At 41.0% G+C, this 14,078-nt stretch overlaps 1 protein-coding gene across 2 annotated transcripts in view; it reads right to left on the reverse strand.

Annotated features, from left to right (window-relative positions):
* Positions 1–6,933: 6,933 nt before the first annotated feature.
* Positions 6,934–14,078, reverse strand: part of tasora (transcription activation suppressor a) — a 34,462-nt gene continuing 27,317 nt past the window's right edge. For both annotated transcript variants that reach the window (XM_048254846.1, XM_048254845.1), the window contains exons 18-23: positions 13,257–13,379; positions 12,348–12,507; positions 11,958–12,066; positions 11,407–11,585; positions 8,716–8,874; positions 6,934–8,631 (exon numbers count right to left, since the gene is read on the reverse strand). In XM_048254846.1, coding sequence (XP_048110803.1) covers positions 7,211–8,631; positions 8,716–8,874; positions 11,407–11,585; positions 11,958–12,066; positions 12,348–12,507; positions 13,257–13,379 — 2,151 coding nt within the window. In that variant the 3' untranslated portion in view covers positions 6,934–7,210. The remainder of the gene's footprint in view (positions 8,632–8,715; positions 8,875–11,406; positions 11,586–11,957; positions 12,067–12,347; positions 12,508–13,256; positions 13,380–14,078) is intronic.

A 14,078-nucleotide genomic window follows, 5' to 3' on the forward strand; every position in this document is an offset into this window, starting at 1 on the left:
GCAAACCACATTTCGTTGTCTTCATACTTGTACTCTGCAATGACAATAAAGTTTAATCTAATCTAATCTATTGTGGTGAGTGCAGAACATTACTTTAATTCAAATGATTATTAGGTTATGTGAAGGAAACATTTAATCAGTCAATGTGTTTTTCCAGGTATGCCAATAAATAGCATAATGGTGGTTACACCCATCACTGGTTGATAATCATAACATCTCATGTCACCCATGGTCATATTTATTACCTAAGTCATTCAATTATTCATTTATTAGAAAATGTATGTATATAATGATAATACCTAACATATATCCATTTAAAATGTTTAAAAAGGCGATTATTTGCAATTTTTGGTGATATATCCGCCATCTTGGATTTTGGACCTGTGCAGTCCGGGAAAAACTTGGAAACAGGTAGTTTTGCAAACTATAGGGTCTGAAGAAGTGAAAAAAACCTAATTGGCAAAAATCTATATGAAATGTTCCAAACACCTTTTTTTTGCTACATATCGCCCTGCACTAATAGGCTGCTGAGTAGTTCAACAGAGAAGAATGGGTGAGTTTGGACACACTTTCCTTCTTGCCTGCGCTGTCACTTTCTCCACTGCGTAAAAGACTAAATTAATTTGCACTGTGAATGCTGAGATTATTTTGACAGGCTATAGGCAGGGATGGATTACTGCACAGTCCTACCGGGCCCAGGCCCAGGGGCCCAAGGGGTCAGGGGGCCCTGAAGCCCAAGCCTTTGCATGGAATCATTGCCTCAATATCAACAAATCAGGATGTAGGCTATAAATTTAGGTTGAATTTAGTATTGGCCATCCCCAAAATGCACCAGAATACAGGAAATCACATCAAACAAATTAAAAAATTTCTGGGGGAGGACCCCCAAACCCCCCCTCCCACATATACGATAATTAGTGGGGGGCCCTTAATACATCTGGGCCCAGGGACCCGAAAGTTCATAATCCGCCCATGGCTATAGGCTAAATAAAAATTGCTATTAGTCGGATGCAAGGCAGAATATTGAAAGAAGGGGGCACCAAGGCCACATTGACCTGTGAACCTCCGATTTTCGAAGGGGCATCACAGACAATTCAAGGGGCAATGACGGCCATGGCTGTCGTGGCCGCCCTGAAATTCCAACCCTGGCAACTTCTATCATATTTTTTTTCTAAAATAAAATGTGGGCAGCCAAGAGTGGATGTGACACTGCTTTAATGGAGTTAGCTCAATTTTCTTTACATCCAGAACTTACATTGGGTCTTAAATTTAGAGCATCGTAGCCTATGCTAATACATCCCTCTAGCCCTCGGACTTGGTGAAATATTAACCTAAGTCTGTCACATCATATGGCCAACTATATAAATATGCAATCTTCCTGTTCCCAGCATTAGCATAACACTTTGTGATTTTGAGCTTGTCACCTGTGACGATAAATTGTATGCTGTTTAACGTCTCTTTCACATCAGTAAGTGACTGACCTGCCTGGGTGCGTTTGAGATGGCTGATGAAATTTGACGTTGTTGAACCGGCATTGTCATACACCTTGCATGTAGCTGTTCGCTTATTTTCACTGTGCACAAAGTTATTGTAACCAAAATTAGACTAATGACAAAAAACGCACAACTTCGGACTTGGTGTCGCCATGGTCAATGCATTTTTGATCTGTGAGTGCGCACACATAGCGCATGTACGTTGCACATTATGGCAAATAAAGGGGACAGCTCGCCATACTGTACGTTTTCCAGATGTATATGCACCAATACAATTAAAATAGAAATACATGAATACATTTACATTTAAAAAAACAATAATTGCATGAAATACAGGTTGTTCACGACTCACGAGTCTCGAAGCTCGAGTCGGAGTCAAGTCTGAAGTATTTGAGGTGGAGTCGGAAGTCAAGTCTGAAGTTACTGTTGGTGCGACTTAAGTGCGACTCGAGTCTGAGTTTCAGACTCGAGTCCCCATCTCTGAGGCAGTCTCTCTTGTGGACGACCTTTGCAAAACAACTTAACTCTTGCTTTGTTGCATGTATCAGCCTTGGGTACGTCTAACAGATGAATTTCTCTGTTGAATTCACAATATCTTCTGTGAAAGGGCCCTTCCCAAGGCCAGTAAGATCGGTGTGATGTTGCTCGAACACCTGCCAGGTTGTTTTCTTTCCGTGACCGACAAAATGAGACACACGATCACAGCCAGTGATGTCATGGAAGGCAAGGAGTGTGTCCACTTGATCATCAGAGAGTATGTCCCGGCTTTCATGTAGAGATGGGTACATCTAATTCTGGCATGATGTGCTAGAAATAGAAGAAGCACGTCTGTGTCACATGCGGACACGACTATTGTGTCCATAGGAGCCTGGATGCAGTGCAAAATCAGTCGTGTATCAGTCTCCTCATGGTCAGCACTCAGAGAGAAGTTCTGGATCTGATGACTTGACAGTGGTCGCTTCAGCAAAGCCACCTGATCTGGCTTGACTACTCTCAAACCATCTGATAGAACACAGCCCAGAATATGAGCCAGTGGTTGTAGTATCAGGTGGGTTTGCTGAAGCGACCACTGTCAAGGTCATCAGATCCAGAACTTGAAATCTCCTCTCTGAGTGCTGACCATGAGACTGATACACAACAAATTTATTTTGAGAAAAAGGAAAATCTCACAAAGAAATAATTATTTTTAACAAAAACACGATGCTCACAATTATTGGCACCCCTGCTTGTAATACCTTCTTAAGCCTCCCTTTGCCAATAAAACAGCTTGTAATATTCTCCTATGACACCCCATAAAGTTGGAGAATACAAAGCAAGGGATTTAAGACCGTTCGTCTTTACAAAATCTCCCCAGATCGTCCAGATTCCTAGGTCCACACGTGCATTCTCCTCTTTGACTAACCTACTGTTTTTCTATGGAGTTTAGATCAGGGGACTGAGATGGCAATGTCCAAAGCTTGATTTTGTGTTGAGTAAACCATATTTGTTTTGATCTGGATGTTTGTTTTGGTTTATTGACCTGATGAATGATCCAATCATGACCAACTTTTAGTGTCTTGGCAGAGATTAACAGATTTCCTTTGAAAATGTTCAGGTTTTTATTGGTGTTCATACCATGCACATTAATTAGGTTCTGAAGGCCTTTGGGAATAAAAACAGCCCCACAGCACAGCCCCTCCACCATAATTCTCATTAGGCATGGGGTTCTTTTCAGTATAGTCATTCTCCTATGTATGCCAAACACACCTACCTGTAAAGTGTTTCTAGCTAGCCAAAGAACGCAATTTTCATTTCATCTGACAATAGACCACAATTCCAGACAAAGTCACTGTACCATTCAGTAACTACTGTTGTTTACATGGGTAATTAAATGACTGCACAGGCTTTTACCTGGCATGCCCTCCAAATAATCTATTAGCAAGTCACTTTTGAAGATTTTTTTGGGGACTTGGTGACCCCAAGATGATACCTTTGTCTGTAACTCTCCAACATTGGTTCTTATAGAATTTTTGGTAACACTTTACTTGACGGGTGAGTTCATAACACATTCATAGCAGCTGTCATAAACTGCACATGAAGCATTCTTGACTGTTTCATGAGGCATGACTCAACATTCATACCAAACCTTTCATGAATGTGGAAGACAGAACAATTGACAACTAGTCAAAAATAAAAGTCCAATAATCACAAAGCAGCACTCATCCTCCAAAAAGTTGAACAGATATTACCATTAAGTAACTCCTGCTGTTTACATGGGTAATTAAATGACTGGACAGGCTTTTACCTGGCATGCCCTCCAAATAATCTATTAGCAGTGAAGTCACTTTTGAAGATTTCTTTGGGGACTTGGTGACCCCAAGATGATACCTTTGTCTGTAACTCTCCAACAGTGGTTCTTATAGAATTTTTTACCTGTCTTACCATCCTCCATACTGTACGTGGGGGCAAGATAACCATGGGTCTTTGTCCAAGCATGTTTGTCACATTTCCAGATTATTAGAACCTTTTAGTCATTGTTTTAACTGTAAATATATGCATTTTCAACAAAGTAGTTTTCATAGACATTCTCTAACTTACAAATGTCAACACACTTTCTTTTTGTTTAAGTTTATTGTATTATCTTGCGCAAAGTGGAAAGGGAAAAAAGTGTGAGATTTCGCCTGGTTGTACTCATATGGAGTAGGCCTAAACTCAGGGGCCTAGAGCTTTGCTGGGGCACAGGCCCCCAACTCCCAATACATTAAAACAAATTAAAAAAAAATAAATGTGCACGCAATATGAAATAAATGGCTAGCCTAAGGGGTAGGCTACAAGCTTCAAAATCATTATCGTCACTGTCATACTGTAGGACCAGCACTCTCTCCCTCAATTGTTGTAAGAACCACTATCCAGCAACATCCAAACACATAGGCATAAGTAGGCCTATACTCACTGCATGAATTTAATAGGCTTTCCTACTAACACAAGGGAAAGCTTATTTTTTAGTCAAAATTGAGATATACTTCCCTCCCAGGCAAGGGTCCTATAGTCATCCTGGCAATACTGCAGTTCTTTGTAGCTTAAATAGCCTACTAAAGCCTTCATATTGACTTTTGGTTATAATTTCCAAATGTAGCCTGTAATCTACACAGAGTCTGTGTAGATTATTATAGGCTACATTTGTGAATGCAGCAAACTTATTTAAGTTTGCTATTAAACCATTGATCAAATCACAGCACTGACACTTTAACATAAATGTTAATGTTACCGTTAATGTGGGCAATTATCATACCTCCCTCGTCCTCCTCATCTCTCCTCACTGTTCCTCTCCTGCCTCTGTTCAGGAAGAATTTTCTGATGTCCCTCTCTGAATAGTTTATCAGAAGGCTATGTTTAGTTTTACAGTAGGACAGCTTCACAAACAGTATAGGCTACTTTTACAGGACTCTCTCTACACTATACGTAAATCATTATTAATTGTTCGCATGTGTGCATGCAGCCTACGCATGGTGTGAGTGTGTGTGTCAGGGAGAAAGCACAAGCTGTTAAACTGTTGCTAAAGTTAGGCTACAAATTTGACGCTAAGCATTGAAAAACAGATGCTAATTATGAGGGCAACATTCTCCAACATCGATCAACTTGTCATATTTTCTGTCAAACAAGTTGTGAATTTGTTGGAACATTAAAACAGGGGACGACTTAGGCCGGCTTTACACGACAACGCTCCCGGGTGAAACCGACAAAATATTTTATCAGATGTGCCTTTCGTTTAGATGGCGACAGCGTTTTTGGGGCTTAAAAACGCAAAAAAATGAACCCACCCTCCAGAGTGGAAATCTTTCGTTCCCGTCTAAAGGGTTGAAAACGCAAAAGTGTGCTCTGAGCTGCTCACGCTGGCTATCCTCGCATACGCGTTGACATCATATCCATGTGCAGTACAGCCAAACAACAACAAACATGTCGGATTATTTCCATCAGTCATTCCATCATACATTTAAGTTGCCTTATCTGCTTTGATAGCTATTCAGGAGTCTGTCTTACCTCGCTTCTTCGCCATGTTGTGGTTTTCGACTGTGGGCTATTTCGCGCTACTACGGAGAGAAGTAGAAGGAAGTTTCAACGCATGCGCGCGCTCTTGGTGTTGTTGTATGGCAGTGCTTCACAGTAGGCTACCACCTAGCCACCTGGCATGCATACTACATCAAATTTCACACACTTTTGTGTCACCGTGTGCATGCAGATTTCCACCCAAAGACGGTTGTCTAAATGCGAAATAAAAAGTGGGAACGCAACGCCACTTTTGCGGATTGTGTTCAGATCGTTGTCGTGTAATCTGCGCTCAAAGTGATATGATGAGCTCCAGCGGTTTCCACTGTACAACGAAACACTCGGAAGAATCATGTGAACGATTTTCATTGGTTGTTGTGTTCAATCTTACCCAGCTTACCAGGCCCCCTTCTTTTTCCCCTTGTTTGTTTTTTATTGGCTGGTAAGTGACAGGCTTGAGTCATGACTAAAGCAGGCACGGAGATGCGCTCAGGAATGCCGTTTCCAGCTAAAGCCGCGCTAGAATTTTACTGGGGCACTGGAGACTTTTACTAAGGCACGTGCCCCAGTGAATAAGGTCTAGTGACGCCCCTGCCTAAATTGTTCGCCAAAGGCCATCATCTCTGGCCCCAGCTTGATCAAAAAAAAAATAGGCTCTGATTTAGCCTAGACTACTCTATGACTTCAACGAGGTGTATCGTTCTGTAGCTTACAGTATCCATCACACTGCCGCTTGCAACGCCTTTGAATGCAGTCCGCTGCCCTGTTTACCAGCACCCTTCGTGTGACGTAATTGAATGCCAAGCTGTTTTCGGAAGCTTTGTCCTAGAGTGCCAGCAATCTAGACCACTTTCTGGGAAGTGATCAGCGAGACCTGGCGAGACTGCCACCTAGTGATAGACCCACGAAAATGGCCTGGTTTTGAGCTGACGTGGATGAGCCACTGATTCGACTGATTCGTTTTTGGCACTCAACGCAAGGGAAGGAACATTTTTATATTACGTTTTTTGGCCAGACACAAAGCTAAAGGTGAAGAAATCTATCTCCTGTTGCTGGATCAGCAGGTAAGATGGGGAATAGTGCCACTCGCCTCGCCTAGTCTCACTTACTCCAAGGAACAACCAGGCTGCAGCAGCTTTGAGAACCACTGATGGGCTACTTAGAAAGTTGACTTAGTTGTAGTTTCTAGATGATGGCCTACACAAAATGAATTTCTGTCAATTAAACCTTGCTATGCTCTCTTATCAGTGCATCAGTACATTCAAACTTTGTGCCAAGGGTCCGTTGTCATGATAATGTATGGTACCCTGGTTGCTCATACTCAGGGATGCAATTAAGATACACATGCACATTTGAGTGTGTGATATACAAAATTGAGAGATTCCAAACTCATAACTGTATGAACAGCTTTTTTGATTAATTATTTTTTTAATGCCATCAATTTTACAGTCTAGTCTTAAAAACTGGGGGTTAGGTGGTCAACAAATATATCCAACTGCACAGAAAGACTAAAGAAGGAGAACCTTACAATGAATACCAAAACAAACGATTCAAAATTATGTACAAAAATTGTTTTAAGATTGTAAATGTAGCAAACAATTGCTTATTTTCTTCAGTGATTAAAAAAAGTCTTGTTTGCAAAGCACTTAGAAATAACTATATACACATTCTGTGGCACAACTCAAATGTTGTTATAGCCCCCCACCAAAAGGCCGATAGCTATTGCCCTGGCCTGGAAAATCACTTCTCCAAGTAAAGCCCTGGATGAACTGTGTTTGATGCATCTGTCTTAACTGCAGGTTTTGTTGCATTCCCCACATGCTTACAGGTCCACTCCCTCTTGGATACCCACTCCAGGGCATGGGTGCCACAGGCATGCTGGTCATTGGCAAGAGACCCCCTTGTGGGACCACACCTCCCAAACTATTGCCAAAAGTCACATGCTGGAGCATCATGGCAGCCATGGGGTCAGTAGCAGTAGTGTTGAGTCCATGCCCAGGGTTGCTCATAGTTATTGGTCCCTGAGGACCTGACCAGACCCCTGCAGCTTGCAGACCAGTTGTGCTCTCTTTGCTGAAGCTTGCTGTGGTCAGATTTGGCACGGGGTAGACTGTGATGGCATTGGCTCCATGGACTGAGGGTGTCTCAGGCTGTGTACTGTGGAATGAAGGAATAGGAGGCTCTACCAACTGGTGTTTGTAAGCAGTCTTGGACACAGTGTTCTCACTACGAGAGGGGACTGATTTAACTTTAAGGGCATTCTCAACATCCTCTACACTTGGGGGATTAGGAACTGTTCCACTGTTGCTATCCAGATGGTTAGGGCCACAATGGTTTGAGTCTGACATTTTATTTGAGCCTAGAAAAGTTGTGCCGCTGGTCTCTGAGGTGGATGCAAGCATGTAGTCGCTTGCTATACTAGACACGGTTTCACTTTGTGGGAAGATGGGCAGTTCTGATAAGTTCTGGCCTCTGCACACCACATCATCACAAGATGATGTATTTATGACCATGGCACTCTCTAATCGAAATGAAGAGTCACTGCAGGTCATGTCTGTGTGGCTCAGTGAGGTAGGGGTAGTGGAATCTGAAGACAAGGTTGTTTCCGTAGTCTCCTGTACTTGCTGAGAAAGTCTAAGACCTTTTTGGGAAAGGCTGTGATGTGTAGGATGCAGTTGAAGGGAGGATTCAACTTGATTATCTGAAGTCTGTCTAACATTTAAAGTCAATGATGAAGTGGGAGAATCATCCCTCTCCAAGGTATTGAGGCAAGATGCTGGTGGCAAACCCACACCAAGGAAACTTTGGTGGGTATTAACATTAAAAGGACCTTGAGAGGTCCTGTCTTTACTTGCTTTGGCAGCTTTGAACTGGGTAATGGCCGTCCGAAGGGCATCAAAGTCCAGTTCTTGAGATACTGCTGGAAAACGTGAGGGCTGCGACAATGAGTTGCCACCGTCTGGAACAAGCTGATCAGGTGTTGGTTGACTGGAGTCTGAAGGTGCAAAATGTTTTTGATCTATAGCTCCATGGAGAGTGGACTTGGTTCCCACCAAGGACTCTTCTTCAGATACCACAGCCAACCTTCCCTCCTTGTGCTGTGGTACTGGCACTGTGCAACCAAAAAGTGAAATACGGTGAATCATACTTCTTCATACTTCTTGCTTGACTTTATGCAAAATTGACATTTTCTTACCTGATGATGTTGTAGGATGTAACTGAGTTTCGAGAACTGGTACTTCTGGCTGGCGGTCATTGAATTCAGTGAGTTGTTTGAAGTTTTTCAGAACATCATCAATAGCTGCAATCAGTATCCCACTGCTGGCATAGTGCTGAAACATCTCAAAGGGACGCTCTGATGAACCAGAATACATACATTGTGACATTTTCGTTATTATTTACCATTTAAAAAGAAAACATGCCAACAGGATGTTTGAAGGGGGTGTGACATGTTACAGGACAAGTGTCTTCTGTTACACCAACAAATGTAAAAACCCCCAAACATGATGACAAAATTTGCACTTTAAAAAAAAAAAAAAAAACACATTCCCACAAACATAATAACTGTTGTCAAGAAGTGTACTCATCACATTTTATTACAGAAATTAAGGAAATACGTTTATTACTAGGGATGCACGATATTGAATTTTAGCCGATATCTGATATGCCGAGTTGCTCCTGTACTACAATTAACCTGTTATTATGATAGTGTAGGCTACTTGCTGTCGATACGGGGCATTAAAAACTTTGATTCAACCCTGTATCATTTTAGAAATAGACATTCACTCATGAAAAATATTTAAATTATTTCAAATATGGCACATTTATTAAGTAGTAACTTGTAAATGTCATACTTGAACAGTAGCCTACAAGACATATTGTCAACAACACAGTTCTGTCTTGGGAACTGACACTTTGGGCCGCATCATGACAGTCAAAAGTGCATCATCACTCGTCAAAAGCTTATTCAAATTTAGTAGGATGTCCAGTCCGCAACAAGGTGTTCCTAGGTTTTTTTAATCAGTCATGGGTGTGTTTGGGGCGTAACATCATTTAAACCAATGAGAATGACATCCGTCATTCCCTTTAACGGCGCAAAGCGCAATGTCAAATAATTGCATCGGTATTTTGACATTCAACGGCGCATTTGAAGGAGGCTGCTTGCGAGACCATATGGAATAGTCATTCCACTAAACCATGCTTTACTAAAACCTAGCATAGCCTTCACACATTTGCACTCCTCTATTATTTGAACTCATTGGCAAAATGAAACTAACTTCACCATGGTGTCAGTCTAGCCTGGCTAGCGCCACCACTTCTCAATGAGACGTGGTCTGGGAACCAAACGTTCATTTTCTCGTATTTGAAAAAAATGCCCAGATCCGTTTATTGGGTGCCACAGATGTCTATCAAATGCGTCTGTGCATAGCTCATCATCGTCTTGCTTTCCCCCCTGTTCTGTGATTGCTTCCCTATCTCAGGCGAAAATTTGCTCCATGGTGTCCAGGCTGCCTTAGCAGCGTGAATCAAATCGCGCGCAAGTCAGCATGGGAACACCCAGGCAAGTGTCAGTCAACGACAAGACAGTTATATGCAGTTACTTTCACTATTGACCGACAATGGGTTACCATCGAAAACACTTACCCTAATATTGCTCAAATGACTGAATAAAAAAAACATTTATCCTGCAGAGGAGTTTCTTATATCTCGTGACAGTGCGTCTTCAGCTGTGCTCCATACGTGTCTTTCGCCTCTCCCCTAATCACTTTTAACCGTCATTACCAATTTGCAAATGATGGTGACTAACTACTCATCATAAGATGTACAGTATTTCGTAATCTTTATTCTAATTATGTTTCCCATTGTAATCTTGCAATTTGTAATGTTTTGCATGGATGTGAACTGGTGTGCGTTCATGGATGATAGAAGGTTGGTGCGTTGTGCACCCGCCAATATGACTGTTGACAATGCGCTCTTAAAATAACATATAAACAACTCGCCATAGACTTCTGACCAGGTGTACAATAGCGATTTTTAGACAATGCGCCAAGCCACTCCCTAAGTTGTTGATTGCCACACTATTGGACATAATGCAGAACATTAAACCATATATTGGAATATTGAACATAATGTTCTATTCCACTTTCTCTCAATTGTTTAAAAAATAAACGTGCAAAATAAGGAATTAAACTTTGCGCCGGGTGGAAAACGAGTTTTACGCCATGCGCCAGGGTGCAAAATACAGCCCTTTGTTCTCCAATGAACAGAAATGCAGCTGTAACCCTGTAAACTTAAAATGTCAGTCTGTAGAGTAAAATGAATGAGACCTACAACATGTAGGCTAGTAACTTTACAGCTAGCCTTCGTTCTGAACTTCATGAAACTCGAGCTAGCTTTCTAACGTTAGCTAACGTTACACACTTAATAAACTGATTGCATTGTAAACAAAAGCTTAGCAATGCGTCGTCATGGTTTTAGCTGGTGCTGTTTTTTTCTGGCTTAGTTCTTTGTAGAGTTCAGGATGATGGCCCTTAAGATGTGTAATTAAATTGGTAATGTTAAAAGAGTATCGTTTTACCCCTCCTCGCATCACTGGTACTTTACAAGCCCTGCAAATAGCAATTTTGTTATCAGTTTCCGGAAAGTTATGAAGCTTTAATCTGCAGATACCGATGTCAGGCCGATATCATTGTGCATCCCTATTTATTACCTGTGTGGTAAGCAACAGTCATCATATTTCTGAAGTTATTGTTTACGGGATTATTACGCTTACAAAGGCCAGATATTTGTGGTTTATCATTGAAAGTTTTTACATAACTATACTTTACCCACAATGAACATGACAATCAAATCAGTATACTCAACATCCTCTTGTCTGTGATCTTACCTGTGAGGAAAATGACATGTCGATGCAGGGTGTGTTGGGCTTGCAGTTTCACCAGGCAGGCCAGGTCAGTTGAAGAGTTACTAGGGGCATCACACTCGTGATAGGGCAAAAACTCCACCACATGTCTCTTTTGGTAGGCTGTCAGCAGGTTTAACAAGCCTAAAGCATCAGCCTTCACCCTGACCACAAACAAACCACAAACCATTATTATCTTTGAAAAATATTAAAGGAACTTGCCACCGTTTGATGAAATTGGGTAATCGCTCATCGCCGGCTAGCATGTTGTGAGTAAAAGTGAGCCAACAAAAATAATAATCCCTAATTACTTGTTGTGGCCTGATTAATCCCAACGAGTACAAATGTAGATTAAGACGAGGTGATTTCCTAGGCAGATATTGACTTGGGACTTGACCTGCTATAAGGACCTGTAGTTAGTATTTTTTGTACAATTCACAGAGGTCTACAGCTGTTTGCCTTCCTGAAAGTCAGTACATTTCAGACAGGAGTCCAGATAACAAAGCAGAAACAAATAGAAAAAGGAGATATCCTGCCTGCTTTGTTCTCGAAGTCTCTTCAGCGTTTTGCAGTGCACTTTCCACCTCCAAGGGCTTTCTGGGGAGTTCAGCTGCTGGAGGAATTCCAGAAGCTTCTGCAATGTCTCTATATACAGATAATCAATTTGTTTCAATCCGCCACAAAAGCTCTGCTCTGTAAAATGCCAGATTTTATTTGAATTTGAATAAGATCTTACAAGTATGGTTCGCTGTGAACCCCTTAGTATCATACAATTACACAGCCAATTAGTTTAAAACTTAAAACTGCCCACTTGGATGAGCAGTAGTCTTTTCAGGTCAGAGAAGCATAATTGCCACCATGACCCATGAATCAATAACTGGACTTGAATACATGCAAATATGTACAAGCATAAGACATCCACTCACCCTTTGCGGTGAAGTCTGGATTGAGCACAAACTCATCAGAGACGATAAATCCACCGGACACAAACAACTCATTGTATGTGTGATTCTGGATGTCATCCAGACTGTCCACACCAGCAAAACTCACAAATGGCAACTTCTTCAGTTTCACCAATGCAGGAATCTGATATAATAATACAGTACCCAATGCCATAATTAACTCAAAGTGAATCTAGTTGACATGACCGGTAGCGTTATAAAACATATCTGGAGTGCAGATTAAGTTGTGTGTTAAAATCTCAAATATATGTTTAGGCTGCTCAGCATTTTACCGAGGGGTATGCTTATGTACTAATAAGACACTCCTATGACATCCACATCATTTCTTTCAGTTCTCATAAAAGTACAGCTCTGGAAAAAAATGAAGAGATCACTGCACATGTTTCTTATGTCATTCTACGGTTGCTGAGTGACATCTGAATGAGTTGACGATCATATTCAAATTTGCAGTGGTCTCTTAATTTTGAATACAATTTTCAAAATTAAGAGACCACTGCAAATTTGAATATGATCGTCAACTCATTCAAATGTCACTCAGCAACCGTAGGATAACATAACAAAAATGTGCAGTGGTCTCTTATTTTTTTCCAGAGCTGTAGGTAATGCTTTATCATTTTAACAGCTAAATCTATAGACAAATCACAAACCAATTAAAACCATTTAAAAACACTTTCAACAGATGCAATAGTAAATTATAAAGAATGTCGCTTAAAGCTCAAACCAAACCATTTCTCAAAAGCTTTACCTTGACATTATTTTAAATTAGGTTTCTTATAAGAATAAGGTACTAAGGCATTCATGAACCGCACATTTAAAGTAAGTGCTTTTATGAACTGCATAACTTTTTATGCAGATTAATAAGATTAATCATACCTTATGAACCTCAGAAGCAATGTCTTCGTTGCGAATGATGATCAGCAGTTTGTCTGCATCACAGTTTTTCTCCAAAAACAATTGTGGGTTGCACTCTGCATTTCCTAGACGCAGTAGATACTCCTGTGGCACAGAGTTACAAGTTACATTTCAGTCAGTAAAAGCATATTGTGCACTAAACAAACATCATGAGAGCAATGATGACTGGTACACAGTTATATCAATATGTTCACTTAAAAAAGAGTGTCCAAGAAATGCACAAGTCTAATTTCAAACTAGGAGGCTTCAGTGTGCACTCATGGTCCTTTCACAGTCATTTTCCACTGGTCAAAACACTCCACAATTTAAATCATTTTGAAGAGTTTGTAGCATTTGATGCAAAACTATCTGGTCCATGTTAGAAGAGAATTTGAAAATGAAATGTAATGTAATGTAATCTAATGGCAACATCTGATAGAAGTGCCTAAGGCCCTTCCCTTTAAGCATAACAAGACGCAGTGGTATCTTTGGACTTGACTTCTTGACATCAAGTTAATGTCAGAATTGAATATTCCATAAAAGAGAAAGCAATGAAAAAGCGAGGGATGAAGAAAATCCGATCCCAAAATCCTATGGAAACCCTCCGGAAATGTATCTGAAAATTTCAGACACGAAGTTAGCGGTGGCACAGTTCATGAAAAAAATCCAAAACGTTTAGTTCACTTGTCTCGGTTCGGGGCATTTCTGCACGATCTTGCCGGTTCATGGCATGCGCAACGTAGCCTCATGCCCGTATGTTACCTCAGACGCGTTAAGTGACTTTTCCCTTTCGCGTAAAAGTGG

Source organism: Alosa alosa, chromosome 10 (assembly GCF_017589495.1).
Source record: "Alosa alosa isolate M-15738 ecotype Scorff River chromosome 10, AALO_Geno_1.1, whole genome shotgun sequence".
Taxonomy (NCBI): domain Eukaryota; kingdom Metazoa; phylum Chordata; class Actinopteri; order Clupeiformes; family Clupeidae; genus Alosa; species Alosa alosa.